The 20,862-nt window shown below is 40.1% G+C and overlaps 1 protein-coding gene across 1 annotated transcript in view; it reads right to left on the reverse strand.

Moving 5' to 3' along the window:
- Nucleotides 1-2,527: 2,527 nt before the first annotated feature.
- BICC1 (BicC family RNA binding protein 1) overlaps nucleotides 2,528-20,862 on the reverse strand; it is a 309,662-nt gene continuing 291,327 nt past the window's right edge. The window contains exons 18-21 of the mRNA XM_065894697.1: nucleotides 15,867-16,023; nucleotides 11,314-11,474; nucleotides 8,524-8,623; nucleotides 2,528-2,658 (exon numbers count right to left, since the gene is read on the reverse strand). Of these exons, the coding sequence (XP_065750769.1) occupies nucleotides 2,528-2,658; nucleotides 8,524-8,623; nucleotides 11,314-11,474; nucleotides 15,867-16,023 (549 nt within the window). The remainder of the gene's footprint in view (nucleotides 2,659-8,523; nucleotides 8,624-11,313; nucleotides 11,475-15,866; nucleotides 16,024-20,862) is intronic.

The raw sequence follows: 20,862 nt of genomic DNA on the forward strand, positions 1-20,862 counted from the left end.
ATACAAAGGGGTTATATAAATTTATTTTTCATATAACACTTGATTAGTTTAGAAAAACATTCCCATTTTCAATGTTTAATTCCATCTCTCATTTTAAAAAAAATCACTAAAAGGACAAAAACCCACACAAAAATACAATCTGTATCTGCTCTATATTTACAGATAACCGGTCACTACTAAGGCACAGATTGATTAAAAACATTTATTCAAATAATCCAAATATTTTGTGCATCATATAACACTGACAACACCGTATACTGTAGTGTCATAATCCCTTCATTGCATCAAGAGAAAGTGAGAAAAGTAATTTCCAGTGTTTTTTATTTACTTTTTTAGCCACACTATTTAATCTGGTTTAATTGGGACAGTTTTCCCTTTGGCATAATATCAAAGCACTGTTCATAAAACCTATATCAACTCAATACTGCAAATCATTCCATCTTCCTCCTGTTGCAAATGCATGGTAGAGAGCTGGGGGGATAGACTCCAAATGATTATTTTTTTATTTGGGGAGGAGGTCTTATTAAAGAAATGATAAAATTTAGAGCACTGAGTTGTTGCACAGGAAACAGATCTGGAATTCTTACTCTATTGCGTGTGTAGCATGCTGTGTTCATATAGCCATATAAGGCAGGGAGCTCCATGTGATGACCTGCATACATGTGACATACACGCAGGATCATTCCACTGTACTTGTGAAGGGAGCGATCTAGTTCCACATCCATAAGCACATACAGTTCTGTTTGGGAACAGGCATCTCCTTAGTGCTGTTATAATTGATAATTTTATGACAGGCCCATTATCTATGCCTTCATGGTAACCAATACTCTTTTTTTTTTTTTAAGTGAAAATTTTTCGGTGTGCAAAATTTCTCTCCGATTCTTGTTCTTACTTTAATGATAAGACTTAACCATGGAAAAAATCAGACAAGTATTTCTGATCCCACATTTGTATGAAAGTCCCCAATTGTTGTGTATGAATCTAATGCCTTCTGTGGAGAGCACGTGACAGTGGTTTATGTCCATGTAGAAAGTCTCGAATACTGAACATAAATAAGTCATTACAGGTAAGTCACCACATGTCCTATGAGAAAGTTTTCCAACAGATTAATACACTTGGAAATAATATTGCTTTGAAGAAAGAGAGGCACTTAGTGATTGTCTTCATGGATTGAAAACCCTTCATAAATCCATAATAAGATGTCTGAAAAGACCTAGGAAACAATGTTGCCTGATTTCTTGGACTTTCACAGTATCAAGATTGTAACAACGAGTTTAGCCACTTACAAAATAGTCTCTTATTTTCCCTCCTTCAGAACTCTGCTGTCTTTGTAAACTGTCACCCTGGAGACTTAAATAAAGCCTTTCCATTCTCAACAAACCCAAGTCTACTTCAAGCAGACAGATATGGTTTTAGGCAAGTCCTGTGACCACATGGAGCACAGCTAATGTGTACATAAGGACAGTGATGTATTTCTCCTCCTCATGGCAACAGTGCTGTCTTGTCAGATGATTATTTATCTTTTTTAAATAAAGTGACAATCTAGGGCTCCAGTTATTGAATGCCGTCCATTCTCTACCATAAATCTCTAGTAGATATCAATTTAATCAGTTATGTACGGTATGCTTATAATATCTAAAAATAAAAGTTTGATATAAATAAGTGTCCTTTAGTGGCAGTATACTAAAAATAGCCCTTTGCCTTCAGACAACCATTAAAAACATTTTAGCAATAAAGGCAGCAGCTAAATATGATGACTGCAAAGGGTTAATATTGCAAAGTCCATTTGGTGTTTCTTTGCTCGCACCTGTTACAGTGAACTAGGTTCATTGCTAAGTGTTTCTAGGATGCTGACATACATGAACAGAACTGGTCCATAACCAAGTGGAGTCACTTACATTTCCCAAAGTCACAGACTATTCTGCACAAAAACTAATAATCCAGTACCACTATGTCAAATAAAAATTTAACGCAGTCTGATTTGTACCAATACATCAGGTGACAAAAACGAGAGAAAGAGATAATTTCCACAGGACAAGAAGTAAGAAAGTGTAAAGTGCTGAAAGACCTCAATAATTATTTTAAAGCAGTACCAGAAAATCCCACTTTGATTATTTTTTTAAAAAAAAATCCCCGAATACCAAAACAAAATAAGCAAACAAACAAAATTAACTTCTGTGTTTTCTGGCATCCCAGATGTCAACTCAGCCTTCATGTTAAGTAAAAAAATCAGTGCATATGTTATTATATAGGTAAATAAAAACAAGAAATAAAGCCCTACCCTCATATTGCAAATTCTGTCCAATTGCCGTTAGGAAAAAAAAAAAGTAATCCTCATGTGGCATTCTGTATGATGATATAAGAGCATCATCATCTCTCTCTTCGGCAGAAAGTTCAGGTGCGAATAAGATGCTTTGGTCCTGATACCAGACACCCGAGTGCTGAGGACGGTGTGCAGTGAAGGCTGTTCACAGATCTCCTGCGTCCGACTTGACAGAGTTGGCGGGCGTGTGCCTGGACGGTACCGCTACCAGCGGCCACTGACACTAGCAATGTCTGAGTGATACTGACGGGGTAGCCTCCCACTTGCTCCGCCTTCCAGGAAAGAGGTGCGTGTATTTGGCGGTTCAAAGAGCTTTCTTCGGTTTTTATTTAGTTCTACAGAGAGAGAGAGAGAGAGAGGATCAGCACGTGGCAGTAGAGCTCAGCTCAGAAAATGGGGATGTGGTAGGTTCTGGGGGGAAAGTCAAGTAGGTAGCAAAAGGAAAACCTTTAAGTTGACCGTCAAGACATTTTTAAAATGCTAGAAAGTCTGATATGAAAGGTAGCCATTTGTAGCTGAGAGAACCAAGGACAGCAAATCATTTTTACTGCAGTTCGTAAAGTATCTGGGGACTATATCCTCAGAACACTCTCAAGTCCAAATATACAAAATAGTTTCACCGATCCCAAATGTCATTTCAGAGGCAAAGGGAGAGGCACCATCAAAGCTGGTGAAAGGCATATGAGGGGATGTATTACCAGTGATACAGAAAATTATTATAGCTCATTAAACTCATCCATGTCAAACACAGTGATCATTAAATTATTTAAGTCGACATGAAAAGAGGATCCCACTTCTAAACACCAGAATACTGGAAAAGCACACTGATCTGTTAATCCACAGCCCCGGGTACAAGGGAGACGCAAGAGGGAAGAGATACGGGGATATACGTATATGTATAGCTGATTCACTTTGTTATAAACCAGAAACTAACACAACATTGTAAAGCAGTTATACTCCAATAAAGATGATAAAATAAAAATCCACAGCCCCGTGGCTCCACTGACTCATGATGACTAGGCTCCTTGAGTCAGAAAGGGTTATATGAGGAAGCATATCGCATCAGCAGGAGGTTTCTTTGAATAAAAAATCAACTTAGTAAACACAGCAACAGTTACGGAAATTAATACAATTGAAAACAACCAATAGGTGAATCCAAATTTTCAGGGAAAAACAAAGATCCTCGATTTTCATTTTAAACAAACCAGAGTACTGGTTGTTTCGTTTATGTCCTTTCCCAACTAAAAATTATTAACCAGAAAGGTGAAAAATGGAAGCAGCCTACCTTGTTTATGACTATGCAATACCCCATCCTCCCCTCCATACACACATTCACAGATTCTCAAGTCAACTGATGTGATTATTACTAACGAACTCATACAAGTAAACAGAAATGTCAGACTCTAGAAAGCAGCGTTTCTGATAGCCACCAAATGCAAATATAGTTGACCTTCGAATAGCGCGGATTTGAACTGAGTGGGTCTACTTATACATGGATATTTTTCAATAGTAAATACTACAGTATTACACAGTTGGTGGAATCTGCAGATGCAGAGGAACTGTGGATACAAAGGGTGACTATAAGTTACATGGGGGTTAACTCCTGTGTGGTTCAAGGGTCAACTGTATCTTCAAACTTAATCTCAAGTAGACAGAATATATAGTTGATGTGTTTAAAGCTGTTGTCTTTTTCTCTGGGAGGGTAGTGAAGCAAGTGATTCAGCACCTTTAATTATCTGCATGGAACTCAGGACTTTTTCAACCATACACACACACAACCCCATTCTGAGCTCTGAGATTACACAGCAAGCTCTGGCCTGCTACAGTAATGCGGAGGACAAGAACAGAGGCTCAGGCAGGTTGCAGTGGGTCGTAGGTGGCCAGGGACAGCCATATGGCCAGATGTACTCCTGTCTCCCAAGTGCTAGAAGCGGGATCAATACCCTTAACATTTTACCCCACTGCTTTCCAAAATGTAACTGTCTGCCCTATAGGGGTGACGTATGAGTGAAGACACCTCTTTTCTGTTCACATTTAAGTCTTAGGGGAGAAGAGAACCAACAGTAATTTATTAGAGCCTATTATACGACAAGCACTTTACATTCGTTGTGTCCTATTTAAGTCCTTCTCAAGGGGTAGATAATATTACCATCCTCCATTTTATAGATAAGGAACCTGAGTTTTAAAAATAGACCAAGTAACTTGCCCACATGCCTGTTAAGTAGATAAGGAACCTGAGTTTCAAAAATAGACGAAGTAACTTGCCCACATGCCTGTTAAGTGACAGAGTTGAAACCCTGCCTGCCTGATGCAAAGGTCTATGCTATGGGCTTCAGTGGTCCATCCATTGGGCGGAGATCAACCGAGGTATCAGGAATACAAATTTGAGAAATTGGTAGTTTCAGGTATGTAGCTAACAGAGCTTTCCTTAATATTTTATATGGATATCAAATTTACTTTTTAAATAGATAAAGCTTAGAAACTCTGAAGAAGCAAGGAAGATATTACAAGCAAAAGACACATGCAGGCATGCGTATAGATGGCTATTGTTTCAAGTTCCTGAAGAAACGCAGTAGCAATGACATTCCTATCACATGTATCTTGTTTAAAAAACAAACATAAAATTCAGAGATCAAGACAGAATTGAATATATTTAAAGGCAAATTTATAGGAGAGTTGAGAATAAATGAATCCCCTTAAACACAGCCTGGGAAAGTTTTATCACCTTCAAATGAGGAGAATTTCTTTGGCCTCCGTTTTCTCATGGGGAAATAACCCATGAATCAGGAGGACATTCCCACACTATAGAGAAGGAGAAGAAAGGAGTAAGTCAAACACCATTCTCCATGAGCACATGAAAACAGTCGGCCCACTGAAGACAAAAATTTTTAACAGACATTGAAAACTTCATTCTGAAAAGTCACATGAGCTAGATTTTTGAGAGGACAAATGATCATGAAGAAATTCAGCCACTCCCTAAAGATGTAATTTCTAAGAGTACATATATAGAGATATTCCAGGTGTGAAGCACAGAGATAAAAGTCTTTAAGATTATCAAGGATCAAGTCCTACTGAAGAGACTTTAGTTCTTGTTGTTTTTTAAATTAGAAAGCAAACTCCCTCTTCTGATTTTTTTCAGTAAGCCTAAGGGATAGTTTGAGAAAATACCAACCTTTTTCTTTGAAATTCCAAGGTTCACACAATCCTGGCAGCTCTCAGGATCTTGTTGCGGATCTGAACAGAGTCACAAACTAAAAGAATAGGTCAGGAAATGTTAGATCTACCTGAGGCTGTGGCGGAAAGCCTGTCAACAGGATGCTAAACTTCCTTTCACTGAGTCCCTGTACATTTAGTTAACCAATCACTAAAATACTCAGAGAGAAATCCATGAATTTTCAAAAAATCGTGGATTTGAAAAAAAGATGAAATTTTTTCTCTGATTCATTCCTATCAGAGATAAATCTCATCTCCTCCTAGAACATTGAAATAAATGTCTTCTGGCCCAAGATTAAAAGCAAACCAAAACCTTATACTGAAAGAACAACTCTGATTTTACGTTAAAAATCTACAAAATTTTAAAAAGTAGTTTGAGCAAACTCTGTATCTAACCAAACAATGTAACCACAAGACAAACCTAAGTCAAGGCTGACCTGATATCCTGCCTCTATCTGGAAATGAAGTATTCTGAGATTTTAAATGAATGTCTTTGTTATCAGAGGAATTGAACTAGAAAAAGAAGCTTTTTGATGAAGGGTTTCTCAATAAAAACTTATTCCTTGCAGAGAAAATGATTACCAAGTTCAAACAAATGCACTTCAACAAAGTAAGGCAAAATCATCCTTAAATAATCAAATACTTCCCACTGTACAGAGCATTCATAAGACATCTTATTCAAAGTCTCTAATTCCCTTTAAAAGCAAGAGGACCTGTGAACCTCACTGAGAGAGGCAGTCTATAGAAATAGGATATAACCTCAAAAGAACACATTGAAGATGATGATTAGAGAAAACATTCTTTTAAACGAGGACTCAAAACCCCTCCCGTTTTTGCACTCTACTCTCCAAAACCCACCTAGAATATATCACCAATGTATCCCAGAGTAAAAGTACTGAAGATCCACTTGGAATCTATGAAAATATTTAGAGATATTTGCTTGTTGCTGGAAGCTTTAGAGAGTTTGGAATTGGGTTGGTACACAAAGAAAAGACTTAATTTTCATTGTACTGTCACGGATATTCCACAAATCTCTAGTGAAAGATTATGGAGTTCTGAAACATACACTTCTGTGGTGTAAGTGTGTGGGCCCACAGACATATTTTAACAGTATAGACATGGTGATTGAGTTAATAAAATTTCAAGTAGTATATCAATTCCATTTTCAAATTAATAAAATAATGTAAAAATATATAAAGTTAATTTGGATCCAGAAGTAACCCTCTGAGACTGAGCTTTAGGGTAAAGAAGTTGAAAACTATCCTATTGCCACAGATAGTAAAAAAAAAAAAAAAAGAACAATAATAATACATATCATTAAAACTGTAGGTTATTTTCACTGTGCCTGATGATATACCACATGGAAGGACAGATTTTAGAAATGGAAGGTGACCTTACACAATCATCTACTCCAATCCACCTTCACAGTTAAGAAACCACAACCAAAAGAGGTCTGCAAACTCACCCAAGGGTACATGACTTGGAGAGGCAAATCTCAGATCTCCTTATGTGAATATAGTGTTCTTTCCACTATAACCAAGCTGATCTGATGAGTGAACAGGAAGCAGTGGCTGCCCTGTGGAGCACCATCAATGCAGCCGCTTGGGTATATAGGGTGGAGGAAGACTTCTCAAACTGATGTGTGCAGGACTCCATACAGAAGCCTAACGGGCTGCTCAATGGCTGAATTTCTGCACCTATTTCAAGGCTACTCTGCTTATATCTGCTTCAGATATATACGATTTCCTGTGGGGAGGTGGGCGGCGCTGATCAGCTGCTATAAAATAATGCAAGCGCAATCTGCTGCTGAAAGAAAACGGAAAACCACCGAGGCTTTTAGTTTGATGGTTCAATTAGCGAATGCTGTTTAGAAAGGGCTTTCCACTGGTTGGATGCCACTGCTGGCCGCATAAAAGCATAGCCTACAAATTCAGTGTTTTGAAAAGCAACGTCATTTTCTCATCACACCTGACGTTTGGCTCTGTCTTTCTGAGAGACTGGCACACATATAAAACTGGCATTCATGAACTTGATCAGCAAGACTTCAAAAAGTAACCTCATTTTTCTGCCCCCCAGATTCCTTCCTCATATTTCTCTAAACACCTTTTTGAGGTACATTGTTATGTATTTGCCAACTCATCATCTGCCCATTCCTTCCACGTGGGAGGTACCTAGTAAATACGTATAGACCATTTTCTTAGAACATGCAAAAGATGCACAAAGACGGTGGTCTGGGAGACAGACCTTCAGACTTTCCTTCATTCTGGGACTACTTTTACGATACTACCCTCTTCTGTGACTCACAAATTCTATTAAAACTTGGGGGTAGGGCTTCCCTGGTGGCGCAGTGGTTGAGAGTCCGCCTGCCGATGCAGGGGACGTGGGTTCGTGCCCTGGTCCGGGAAGATCCCACATGCCGCGGAGCGGCTGGGCCCGTGAGCCATGGCCGCTGAGCCTGCGCTCCGCAACGGGAGAGGCCACAACAGTGAGAGGCCCGCATACCGCCAAAAAAAAAAAACTTGGGGTAAAGTTAAAAAGCATTAAGACAAGAAATACCAATTCTCTTTTTCTCTGGTGCAATGATCTCAGCTGCTATGCAGGAACACGTGCATTTAAAGCGTGACAGCCAGTCCAGAATAATTATTCATGAATGCAATGATCATTGCTTAATACAACCGCAAAATGGAGAATTAAACTGCTCCCTCATCCCCACGTTCTGCAAAGGGCAGTTTTGGTTAGATCTTTCCGAAGAGACCTGTTTTAAGGAAAGACGCTGTCAAGGCAGGTTTTTAGGCAATGCCTTGACGAAGCAGTGGGCGTGTTCTTGGCATTTGTCACACTGTTAGTGGGAAACACTCTGAAACCACAACCCCAAAGCTGCCAGGTAGTAAGCAAGGGGTTGATGGGCAGAACCAGCCCCGCTGGCTGGAGACCAACGGCAGAGGTTCTTCAGACTTTAAAATATGAACAAGAACATTTCTATTCACCTGAGATTGCAAGCAGCATTTTCCTCCTGGCACCGAAAGTTGTAATTCCCAGCTCCTTCAGATCCTGATCTGTGAGAGTGAGGAATGTCTGAAGATCGATCTGTGGGTGAACAAGTCATCTATAATCAATATATTAAGCATCTTTCTTCTTCAGTATAAATTCTACTCATTGCTACACTTATTTTATTTATTAATTACGCTCTGCCTACTTTCAAAAAAGAATGGTGGGGACAATACAAACCTAAGGGACAAGAATTAAGTAATAAAGGTGGTAAAATGAAAGTGATGATTCTAGCAGAAGACTTAATCTAAGCCAGTGATTTACTGCAATGGAGATATAAACTTAGGCATCCTAAGGTCTTAGCATCCTGGCAGCCAGGGCAAAAAGGGAAACAGAAATTGCACAGTTTTGTGATCTGATGAAAGGAAGAATACATACTTGTCCAGAAGAGAGAAAATAATTCTTAGTTTTAGATTCTGACTTGGTTAAGTATATCTCCATAAAAAGAGACTGAATAATACCATAAAGGGTATCTTCCATTGCGTTCTACATAAAAATGACAGCAGAATTCACAGTCTACCTCAGACCCATGACTCACTTTGCTTGACCCAGCAGACTATCTCTGAAAGTGGCATACATGAAGTATTTCTAGCAACAGTATAAATGTACTTCCTGGCAACAATGTGTGAGGGGAAGTAGCCCAAGAATCCCACCGTTCCTTGTGAAGACTGTGTGAGGAACAGAAAGGCAATGGGCTCTGGAGCCAGAGGGACTTGGGTTCAGGTTCTGACTCTGCCATTACTAGTTGTGGGCACTGAGAGTTAACAATCCTATATACCTCACAGGGTTGTTTTGGGCCTCAAATATGATCTTAGATATAATGCAATGTGCTCACCAAAGGGGTAAAATAGTTGGCAGCTATAGCTAGTAATAATGAATACAGACATATCATCTGTGAAAGTTGCTAAATAAATCTTCATCCTGGTTACAATATATTAAATCTCACAAGGTTCCTTAATGGGGGATTCTTGTTAAGTCATATCTGTAAATGAGAAAGTATCCTACATAAAGGGAATAGTACCAAATTTCAACAAACCTGAAAACAGTAAAATATACTTTTTATTCAAATTATATAGAAATTAATTTGAAATTTTCTGTTTTGATTTTGAAGGTTACATCCAGATCTTGAAAAACCTTTTCATTTACCATTTATCACAAATCTAGAGCTATGTTTTTTAGAAATTCTGTCCAGTGGAGACTATTTCAGGGATCCTCAAACTCTTTTTAAAGGGCCAGAGAATAACTATTTTAGGGTTAGTGGGCATCCTGTCTCTGTTGCAACTACTCAACGCTGCTGGTTTAGCTTGAAGGCAGGCACAGGCAATATGAGGCAGTTGAGTTAGTGCAGCTGTGTTCCAAGGAAACTTTATTTACAAAATTAGGCAGCAGGTCTGCAGGCTGCAATTCACTGACCCCTGCTCCAGTCAATATTAGATGAAGCCAGTCTGACTTTATATTATCACGTTGTCTTCCTTTTTGAAGTAACTAGATAAGAAGTCCCCATAATAAATTTCTATGCTTCTTCAAATAGGAAATAGAGATTTAAAGCAAACCCAGAACATCACTGAATAACATCTAGTCACTTACTTCTAAAACCTTCTGTGCATGAGCAAGGTAAAATACCTCAGCCCTGAGCTTCTCCATCAGCCACCTGCATCTAACCAGGAAGACTAAATAAGTAGACGCAGTTCTTTAATGCACTGATGACGAACGTATTATTCAACTGAGAAAATCCTTGGTTACATGAACACTAATTTAGGTTTAGGGAAAAGAAAACAAAATCATTGTCCTAAAGTCCAAAATACACATGACAACATTTTTCTTGGTGTTAAAGAAAAAAAGTTCAGCAATTAATTAAGTTATGGGCAACACATTAGATTTATGATACAAAGCGCCTTATAATAAAAATCTTAGATTATTTACTGACTGATGCATGCCGGGGAATTACTGGCATGTAATCTAACATGAAATGAAGCCCAACTAGCATGAAACTTGGACCATGTCAGGACTTGAAAAGCAGATACATTTAGAGAACTATTGTAACTTTCTGTTGCCTTGAGTTAGCTGTGCCCTGGTAATATGACAACACAATTAGAAAGAACCACACTTAGGGGCTCCCTTCTTTATGCCAGTATGTCACAGCCACGGCTGATCAGTCTGGCCAAACTCCATGGTAGGGATGTTTCAGAAGACATCTTAGTTCTGCCTCAGTTCAGGCAAAACCCAAACAGTAAATTAATGAATAAGTTAACGTGTATAAAAAGTGCATTATCTTCTGTGAGAACTTCAGTAACATGATTAGGATGGTGTCACAAACAACCATAGTTATTTATCTCAGACGCTGTTATTTACTTTTGAGCGCCACGAATAAAAATAAGAACAGATGAAAGAGTAAAATCTGATTAAATATAGAGTTGTTGCTGACCTTAGGGAATTTGTGAATCAAAAGTTCCTATAAATCAAGGCACTCATTAGGTCTTTTAGCTAAAACTGATGAAGGTGTTTTTGCAAACACAGCTTCCTACATTTCTGCAATCCTGTATTTACCAGTTGCACTAAATAAGAAATAAGATGGCGACAATTTCCTTGGCAGCAAAAATAAGCTATGAGACTTGAATAAATGCTCAGTGAAAACACACTCATAGGTAAATGAGTGATTTCATTCTAGAAGTCATCGTACACACAACCAAAACAAAGATGCCTGGGAAGATAAATAAATAACCACCGACCTCTTGTTGCTGGAAGACGTCTGTGTATTTGCCCAGGCCCAGTTTGCTGAAGAGCTCAGGGAGGTCAGAGCCTTTGAAAGAGCTGTTCAGGTTACAGCCATTGCTTCCTGTCAGCGAGGAAATGCAGTCCATGTAATTGCTACTGCTGAGATAGTGCTCCGCTGAAAGGCAGAGGAAAGACAGGCCTGAAGTGTAAATGCCCAGGGAGAGCATGGTTTAATTAAAAGTTTTAACCACTCAAATAGTTCAGATTCAGTGTTTTGGGCTGAACAGACCAGTAACTGCAGAAATGCAGCAGTCCTTTACTGAAACACTGGCTTTTCATTAAGGAAATGCTGGTTAAGGCTTTCAGGGAGGCTCTCGCCATTTAAAAGGTTACACTTGGGAGGGAGCAATTCGGCAATAGGGCCTCCGTAGTTAATAATCATTAAGCATATTCTCCCTGAGCATTCAGGAACACTGGCTCTTCACAAGTGATTTGATGTTAATTAAACGAGGAAGTGGAAGCAGGACCCCTAGGACACAATAAAGGTAAGGAAAGTTACAGGCTCCTTTTAGATGCAGGCTGGCCCTCTGTATCCACACTTGTGCTTTTCCGTGGTCATATAAATACTACGATATTATCACATATAAATCTCATTTCCCTCAAACATAATTGGGCAGTGAGTTCATGAAATAGAGAGCTTCCAAAATTAAGAGTAACATATGAACGAAAAGAATGATGCTGGAGTTCCTGGATTTAACTTACAACAAAAACAAATCCATCTCCTGGGGGAAATTCTAAGACAGCCATGCCGAGCTTTGCCTTGGCTCTGCTACTGATCTGGTGGGCGAAGATTTCTCCATGTTGTCTGTGGTTCTCAGATCCAAGGACGTGCACAGCTGGGTGACAGACTAGTGAGCCACACCAAGTACTTGACCAAATATTCAAACGCTCTTCAGGAGCTGCTTTGGAGAATCTAGCAGAGTTATGCAGCCATTCCTACCACCCTGACCAACAACTGACTCTCATCCATGTGGAAATTCTATTCTCTTATACTAAAGGTGCAGCTTCAGGGGTATTCCCAGATTGATGAGGGCAAAGGACACTCACCTAGGTATCAGATCCATCTAATCTCCTCTGGGATCAGTGCATTCAGCAAATCTAAGAATTTTGTTCTGCATTGCACTGGGTGCCACTAATCACTTTCTCTGGTTGTTTTCATCTCCCAATTGAGAAATCCTATATATGTTTCAACTGGAAGGAATTTCTTTTCTTTTTTTTTTTTTTTTGGCGGTACGCGGGCCTCTCACTGTTGTGGCCTCTCCCGTTGTGACGCGCAGGCTCAGCGGTCACGGCTCACGGGCTTAGTTGCTCTGCGGCATGTGGGAGCCTCCCGGACCGGGGCATGAACCCACGTCCCCTGCATCGGCAGGCGGACTCAACCACTGCACCACCAGGGAGAAGCCCGGAAGGAATTTCTTGATAAGGTTTCTCTTTCTTTTAAAAACAGTTATTTTATCTCTTGTAGGAAGAATGTGTAGGGAAAAGGACCCAGGACCAAGCCCTGATGCGCTGAGCCCTGGAACACTCCACCAATTGAAGGTAAGGCCCCAGAGTCACCAAAAAAGATTGAGGAGGGATGACCAGTGAGGTACCGGTTTGAGGGTGACACAAAGCAGAGTATGATGAGCACACTGGAGTGACCACTGGACTTGACAACACGGAGGTTACTGTCAGGCTGACCACATAATTTACTGTCCGAATGATAACCTTACTTTCTTCGAGGAAAAAAAAAAAAAAGAGGGAGTTACTGAGGAATTACAGTGGAACAACTGGTGAAACAGGGATACCCAGAGAAAACCTAGACATTGGTGACCTTGACGTGGGTGTCAAGAAAACTTTTCTAAAGCTTTGTTGTTCAGTACACTAGCCATGGGCAACACGTGGCTGTTGAGCACCTAAAATGTGCTAGTGCGGATTAAAAATGCACTCCAAGTGTGAAATGCCACACACCGTATGTAAAGACAGTACGAAACAAAGACAGGGTAAAATACCTTTACATTGATTACATGTTTAAATGATGATAATTTACATATGTTGAGTTAAGCAAAGAGAGCAGCAAAAAGTGAAAAGAATATTTTAAAATATACTTAGTGGTGAATATTTATTATGGTACACAACTTTTTTTTTACATTTCATCTTAACTACTTATAGTATCTATATTCTCTTTTAACTCCCTAGGCTCTTAAAACATCGGACAAAGGCCAAGCAACAGTGCTTTTTTTTTTTTTGGTGGTACACGGGCCTCTCACCGTTGTGGCCTCTCCCGTTGCGGAGCACAGGCTCCGGACACGCAGGCTCAGCGGCCATGGCTCACGGGCCCAGCCGTTCCGCGGCATGTGGGATCTTCCCGGATCGGGACACGAACCCGTGTCCCCTGCATTGGCAGGCGGACTCTCAACCACTGTGCCACCGGGGAAGCCCAACAGTGCTTTTTTAATCAATCTTTTTAAATTAATGAATCCCCTATCTTAACCCTAATCCTGAATTTCAGTGCAGCTAAGTCACACAATTTTAATCATCCAGGATTCAGTGCAAGGAAAGGGGATAAAGGTAGAGGAAGAGAGGCACAAAGCTAATTGATGCTGGAATATAAAACGGAGACCATTTCCACCCTGAGATGTGCACCTGGCACCAGCCTGCCTCTCAGCTCCATTGTCCTGTCAGCAGTAGAGGACCTAGCCCAGGACTAACAGGAAGACTCCAGGATACTACTGACAGTACGCCTGGGAATGAAAGAGTTGACCATGCTTTCTTATTTAGACTTGGCCGACCCCATGACTGGTCTTTTCAAATCTGAGACTCTTGACAACATGGCCCATTTGACTGATGGTAACAACTGGCTGTTACTGTTTACTAGGCTCATTTAGATTGCCTTTCTCCAAGTATTCTTCAAATACTCCAGGGTATGTGTTTCAGGAGTCCAGATTCATCAAAAACCCTGAAATAAGGTATTAGGGGAATAGCTTGTGATTACTGTGTCAGTTCTCGTCTGTTTACCTATTTATACAGACATGTGGGTGCTGTTACAGACACAACCACTGGACTCATGCTGCATCTTAATCATATCTGTTCAAAGCCGATGCTTTAAACGCTTTCTTTCCTGATACTTTCAGTTAGCTACATCTTGTCATCTTGAAAAATCTTGCTGTTTACCTTTGGTAGCCAAAGGTGACTGGGCAGACTTCTGTTGTCTAAGATACTAATTTGATCACGTTCTGCTCAACTCCTTTACATCCCTGCCTTTTCCACATCATTCCGATGTTTGTGTGTGCATGACTCATTCGTATATTCGTTCCACAAACACTTACCAAGCACCTGCTAGGTGTCAGACACTGTTAGACATTTGAGAAGAAATAATAAGTTAAGAAAGAAGGCACAGCCTCCTGTTAGTGAGATTGTAAATTGATGAAGACGCTATGGGAAACAGTATGGAGATTCCTCAAAAAATTAAAAATAGAATTGCCATATCCAGCAATTCCACTTCTATTTACCCAAAGAAAACAAAAACACTAATTCAAAAGGATATATGCACCCTATGTCCACTGCAGCATTATTTGCAATAGTCAAGATATGAATGCAACCTAAGTGTCCATCAACAGATGAACGGATAAAGAAAAGGTGGTGTGTGTATATATATACACACACACACACACACACACACACACACACACACACAATGGAATATTAGTCATAAAAGAAAATGAAATCTTGCCATGTGCGACAACTTGGAGGGATCTACAGGGTATTTTGGTAAGTGAAGTAAGTCAGAAAGAGAAAGGTAAATGCTGTATGATCTCACTCATATGTGGAATCCAAAGACAAAAACAAAACAAAGTGAAAACAGACTCACAGATACAGAGAACAAAGGGTGGTTGCCCGACGGGAAGTGGGGGTGGGAGTGAGATGAAGGGGATTAAGAGGTGCAAACCTCCTTACTTATAAAATAAATAAGCTACAGGAGTGTCACACAGAGCATAAGGAATATGGTCAGTAATACTGTAATACCTGTACAGAAACAAACAGTTACTAGACTTATCGTGGCGATCATTTCATAATGCCTGCAAATGTAAAATCACTAGGTGGTACACCTGAAACTAACATAATATTGTACACCAACTGTATTTCAATTAAGAAAAAAGAAAGAAGGCACGGCCTAAAAGAATGCTCGGCACATGGGCACTAAATAAGTGTTTATTGCATGAATGTAGTCCCTGACTTGTGGAGCTCAGATTCTACAGGAAAAGACAGTTATGTAAGTAAGCAATTGTACTTCAGTACGACAAATGCTAAAATGAAAGCATATACAAAATGCAGTGAAAGCAGAGAACCATGTGCCCTGCTTCACTGGAAAAAAACAGGGAAGGCTTCTCAGAAGAGGTGGCCTGTGAGTAATCCAAAACACTTGAAGGCCTAGAGTCCAGAGTTGATACTCGAACATTACCCTAAACCAACTAAACAAATTCCAAGCTGATTACATCTAAAAGTATGATGAAAAGTCAAAGCTCACTTGATTTGTTCTGTTTACGCTTGGGGCTGCCAATAGAAGCTGCAAATTCACTATGACTTGCGGGTCCTATTCCATTTCGGTCTCTCCAGTTATCGGATTCGCTTCCACTTCCCAGGTGTTCACGACTGTTGGACCTCGAGAGGGACATTGATGAACCCTGAAAACAATCAAAGCCAGATAAGGAAATGTTTAATAAGGTAGGTTTCCCGGGCTGGGAGGAGAAAAGAATACACATTAGACCACTTATCATTTATTTCGATTGCTGGCCAATGCAGTTACCCACGAATGCTGATTCTCAGGAAGAGGCTATGGGACCTGTCTATAGTCTTTGTCTTCCAGCTACCAAGGACACTTGGAAATACACACAGTGAAGTGTTTTTCCTTCATTATGAGGGAGCTGATGATGAGGGCGCCCAGAGGAGTTCTGAGAGCCCCCAGTATAAAGATTCATTCCTGTAAGATTTAGAGGATTTCTATTTTGGGGAACAAGGCAAATCCTCCATCTGGTATAGAAGAGATTCTCTGCCTTGTATCTCACAGGACAAGTAGGGAAGCGGTGCAGCTACACCCAATGCTTTGACAGGAATTGAACTCCCAGGCTCACAAGAGTGGAAGGGTGGAGAGGAATCTGGCATTATGTCATGTGTTAACTCTCATTCAAATAAGTACATGATCTCTCCAACAAATTACAAGTACCTGGAAATTTTAACTTTTTTAATTCCCCCAAATCAAAATAAAAATAGTAATTTAAAAGATCTCACAGTTTGCACTGAACTTGCATTTACTCATTCTTTATTCATTTATTTAATCACTGTATTACAGGTACCATACTTTGTACTATATCTACAGTATTAAAGTTAAGATTCTCTGGTTCTAAAAGTCTTATGTTTACTGGGTAATTCCAAGAGAACCATTTACTCTTCAGGTCACTAAACTCACTTAATTCAATCCCGCAGCAGCATAACCACAGCTGACCGTACGGGGCTGTAATGCTTCTTTCTTCGGGGCATTATAATACCACTCTGGAAGCTTTCTACCTACCTCACTGTAGCCACTGTAGGATCTTCCTCCCCTTTTCTACTCCAAATGTCAGATTACCCTGGGACTTGGTCCCCGCATTCCTATCATCTCGCTCTACACTTTCTCCTTGAGTAATCAGTAATCGCAACCTCTGTCAAGGCTTAACAACAGCCATGACTCAAATTTTTATCTCTGGGTTTGAATTCCCTACTGAAATTCAGCATCACAGAGCTGCCAATCTGACACCTCCATTTTACTGTCTCACAGGTATTTTAAACTTAGAGTGCTTGAAATCGTATTGTTGATGACCATCTCCCCAGCTGCACCCAAACCCACCCCTCTCCCAGAATTCCTAAATCTCAGTGGCGACCATTCATCCAGTTGCTCAAGCCAAACTTCAGAGAGTCATATTCGTTCCTTCTCCCCTCACTACATCCAATCTATCAGTTAGTTTTATCAATGTCATATCTAAACATACCCCAAATCTACCTACTTTTCTCCATCTCCATGACTGTCACCAGTAGCCTCCTTAATGGACATTTTGATTCTATCTTGCCTACCACCCCAATAATCCATTTTCCATGAAGCAACTAGGTGTTTTTTTTAAATGCAAACTAGAACAAAATCATGCCTCTCATAAGTATAAAGTCTTTCCATGCTTTTCTAGTACTTTACCATGGGCTGAGGTGCTCCGTAACTGAGTCTCTGCCTCCCTCTCCAACCTTATCTTCAATGTTCCACCGCCCCATCCACCTTCTGCTCCATGAACTTAACAGTCTGTTCTGACTTCAAGATGATAATGACAGCTATTTCCCCGGCCTAATACTCTTTTCCTAGATCTTCACAAGGCTGGCCCTTTCTTGCCATCTAGGTCTTACCTTAAACATCATTTGCTCATTAAAGCCAGCTAGGACTACCCAATATAAAGCAGCCTCTGTTCACATTTATCAGGAACTTTTATTCCTTAATGCCTTCTTGTTAACTTGTTACATATTTCTTTCTACCCACCAAAAAGAAAGCTCTGTCCATGAAAGGAAGAATCTGTATTCAAGCATTGTATCTCTAGCGTCTAGAATTGTGTCTGAAACACAGAAGGTCCTTAATAATAAATATTTGCAGAATACTGGATCTCACAGATACCTTTTCGTACATCTATGGGATCCCCTTTGTTGAACTGTGGGAAGGGGCATAGGGAAAGGAAGGCTCCTAAGACCAAATAAATGGTCTTTTTCAATTAAAACCATCTTTAACATTATACTTCAACCTATCCCACGAAGCAAGGGAAATAAGAACATGCTCAAAATTGGTAATTACCAGAAGCATTAATGAATTACTATGTAGTATTTCTATATATTTTAAAACTTCTGTATCTAAACTCTTTTTGAGTACAAAAAAACCACTCATCTGAGATCTAAGCTGATTTACTTCACACAGCTATATCAGACCTGGCTAAACGATGTTTTCTAAAAACATTAAGTAAAACATAATCTTTTGATATTTATTACTTCGTTATCTACTAACTAGAGTATCACGAAGAGCCGCTCACCTCCACTCTTAGGTCTGTAAGACTTACAATAACCAGACAACCTCATTACTCTTAGTGCTGGGGAAATTAAAAACCATTTTTTGATTCCCAATGCAGGTTTTATTTGCTCCAGAGAATATGTAACCATTCCTAATGCCTTTAAGAGATGACTAGCAAAAAGAAAAGGAAAATCCCAAACCTTTTGTAGTTCTGTTGATGTGACAAAAGTATTGCAGGTCAAGGAGCCTTTTGTTTGACCTTTGCTGTCCCAGTATATCATCAAGTGGATAGGGTCATACTTTTGAGTCTTGAAGAAAACAAAAATAAGCCTCAAGCTACCTAACTTCTTCTCTAAAGGAGCTCTTTGGAAAAGGCTAATTTCTCAAAAATGCCTTAAAACTGGAAACAACTGCTCAAATCTGGTTTCTCAGAAATCTGAACAAGATGTTCAAAGCCTCGGTTTCTTGCCTTAAGCAAGCTTCCCAGCGCAGGAAACTCATGTGCCTTGATCCCAACACACCGAACAGCCCTCACCCATCAGGACCTACTGGCTAAGTGTGCTTCTCTAGAGCAGCATTCTACTTGTCTATTTGGTTTTGTTTTTCTTTGGAAAAGATTAAGGAAAAAGAGTGTTTCTAGCTACCCTCCAATTTAAAAATAGTGCTACAAGCAGAGATGTGGTCAGTCTTTTAATAAAAATTGTTTAAGTTCTCTTCACTTTTCCCCAGGTCCTTCTCAACCCAACCCTGTCCCTGTGTTCTAACCCAAAGAAACAATCTTCACTAATTGCCCAGTTTTTAATCCCTCTGAGCTATAACAGAATAAAGAGAAGGGCAGGCATCTGCAGATAGCAGCTGCTTCAGAATATCAGATCACGCTGTGTAAGGGCCCTTTCACCTCCTTTCAATGGCTTTCGGATGCATGAAGAAAAGTTCAAGTCCTACACACCTGGAAGAATCTAGAACCATTCCCTAGGAAAGCTTGGTTATATTTCATCATCAGCAGTGTTTAAAGGGACCGTGAATAAAAGCAGGTAACGTGGTGAATGCCCTTGCACTGATCTCGCTGGTTACATCCTCTCCCCTACCTTTCAATGTGAATGAGCTGTTAGACATTAGCCAGGAAGGTAGAACAGGCTAGCCCAAGAAAGCCAAAGCAAAGCAAAGCCACAGGAGGGGATTCAGCCACTGAGTCCGGACCCTGCACGTTCCTGCCCACAGAAAGTGGTCTACTTGTCCTTGGACAAGTGCCAGAACAGAAGAGTCTTTCAGCTTCTGACATGATTTCTGTGCCATCCCCCTTATGTTACGTCCCTGTAGAGCACTGTTTCCAGAAGGGAGGCTGCATCAGAAACAGACTAGACTTTTGCTGAAAATATGGATTACTGGTTCCTGCTGGCTCCCTCCCTGATGAGTTGAGATCCTGAGGGAAGAATTTGCATTTTTAAGTGCTCCAAATGATTCTTATGTCTTTTAAGGTACAATAACATGGCTCTAGAGCATTTATATATCGCCTTGCTATGTACCCTCTTGAGTTAAACCATTAGGAAGAGGAGTATAAAGAAACTTTGTAAAATGAATTCAAGTCCTCTCTCTGACAACTACTACCATGACCTCAAGTAAGACACTTAACTGATCTGGGCCCCTTTCCCTCACTGGGAGTTTATAGGTATCAAATACGCTTGTGGATGAAAATGTACCATATAATTATGATAATTATTACTAGCACATTATGTGTTCACATAACACTCTAAGGTATTCCTTTGGATATAAAATGCATATCTAGTTTGAATGTGCAGAAATACTTCCAGTAATAAGCATTCATATATGTATATGAACACATCTTTCATCAGGCTCTTGGTTTTCTTCAGGGTAAAGTTCTTCAGTGGAAATAACAGTAGCTGCTAAATATTGCTGAGAACTTCCTGCACACCATGCTGAGCACTGGATGCCCTCTCCCACATCATCCTGAAACAACTGCAATGAGAAAATGGGCTCAGAGGTGTGAAGTCACTCATCAAAGCTGTACATGTGTCTGTGGTAGCTGTCAGGCCCCACAGCCCCTGCACCTGACAACTACGTTATCAGAATGATCATCATTTCAACCTGTCACACTACTGGTCTTTGAGAAGAGAAGTGAATTAGCATTTCTAAAGTGAAATATTTCATCTCTGAAACTACAGAAACACAATCAACCACCTAACACTCCACTCCGCCAAAGGTGAGGGTGAGCAGAATGGAAGGCTGCGGTATTCAATACATCAGTGGAAGCCTAAGAATTAGCACAGCAGTTTTAAGGTCTCTGCCAGTGAAAGGAGATGTTTATTTTCTCTCAAAGCTACAATGGCAGAAAGAGGGGTGTACCTCCTAGAGCCTCAAATTTTTCACAATGCTTCCTACATTCTAGCTGCTGACAGTAACTTCAATCTTTAAATACAGCCAGCTAGGTTGC

The sequence above is a fragment of the Phocoena phocoena genome, chromosome 16 (assembly GCF_963924675.1).
Source record: "Phocoena phocoena chromosome 16, mPhoPho1.1, whole genome shotgun sequence".
NCBI classification, from domain to species: Eukaryota; Metazoa; Chordata; class Mammalia; order Artiodactyla; family Phocoenidae; genus Phocoena; species Phocoena phocoena.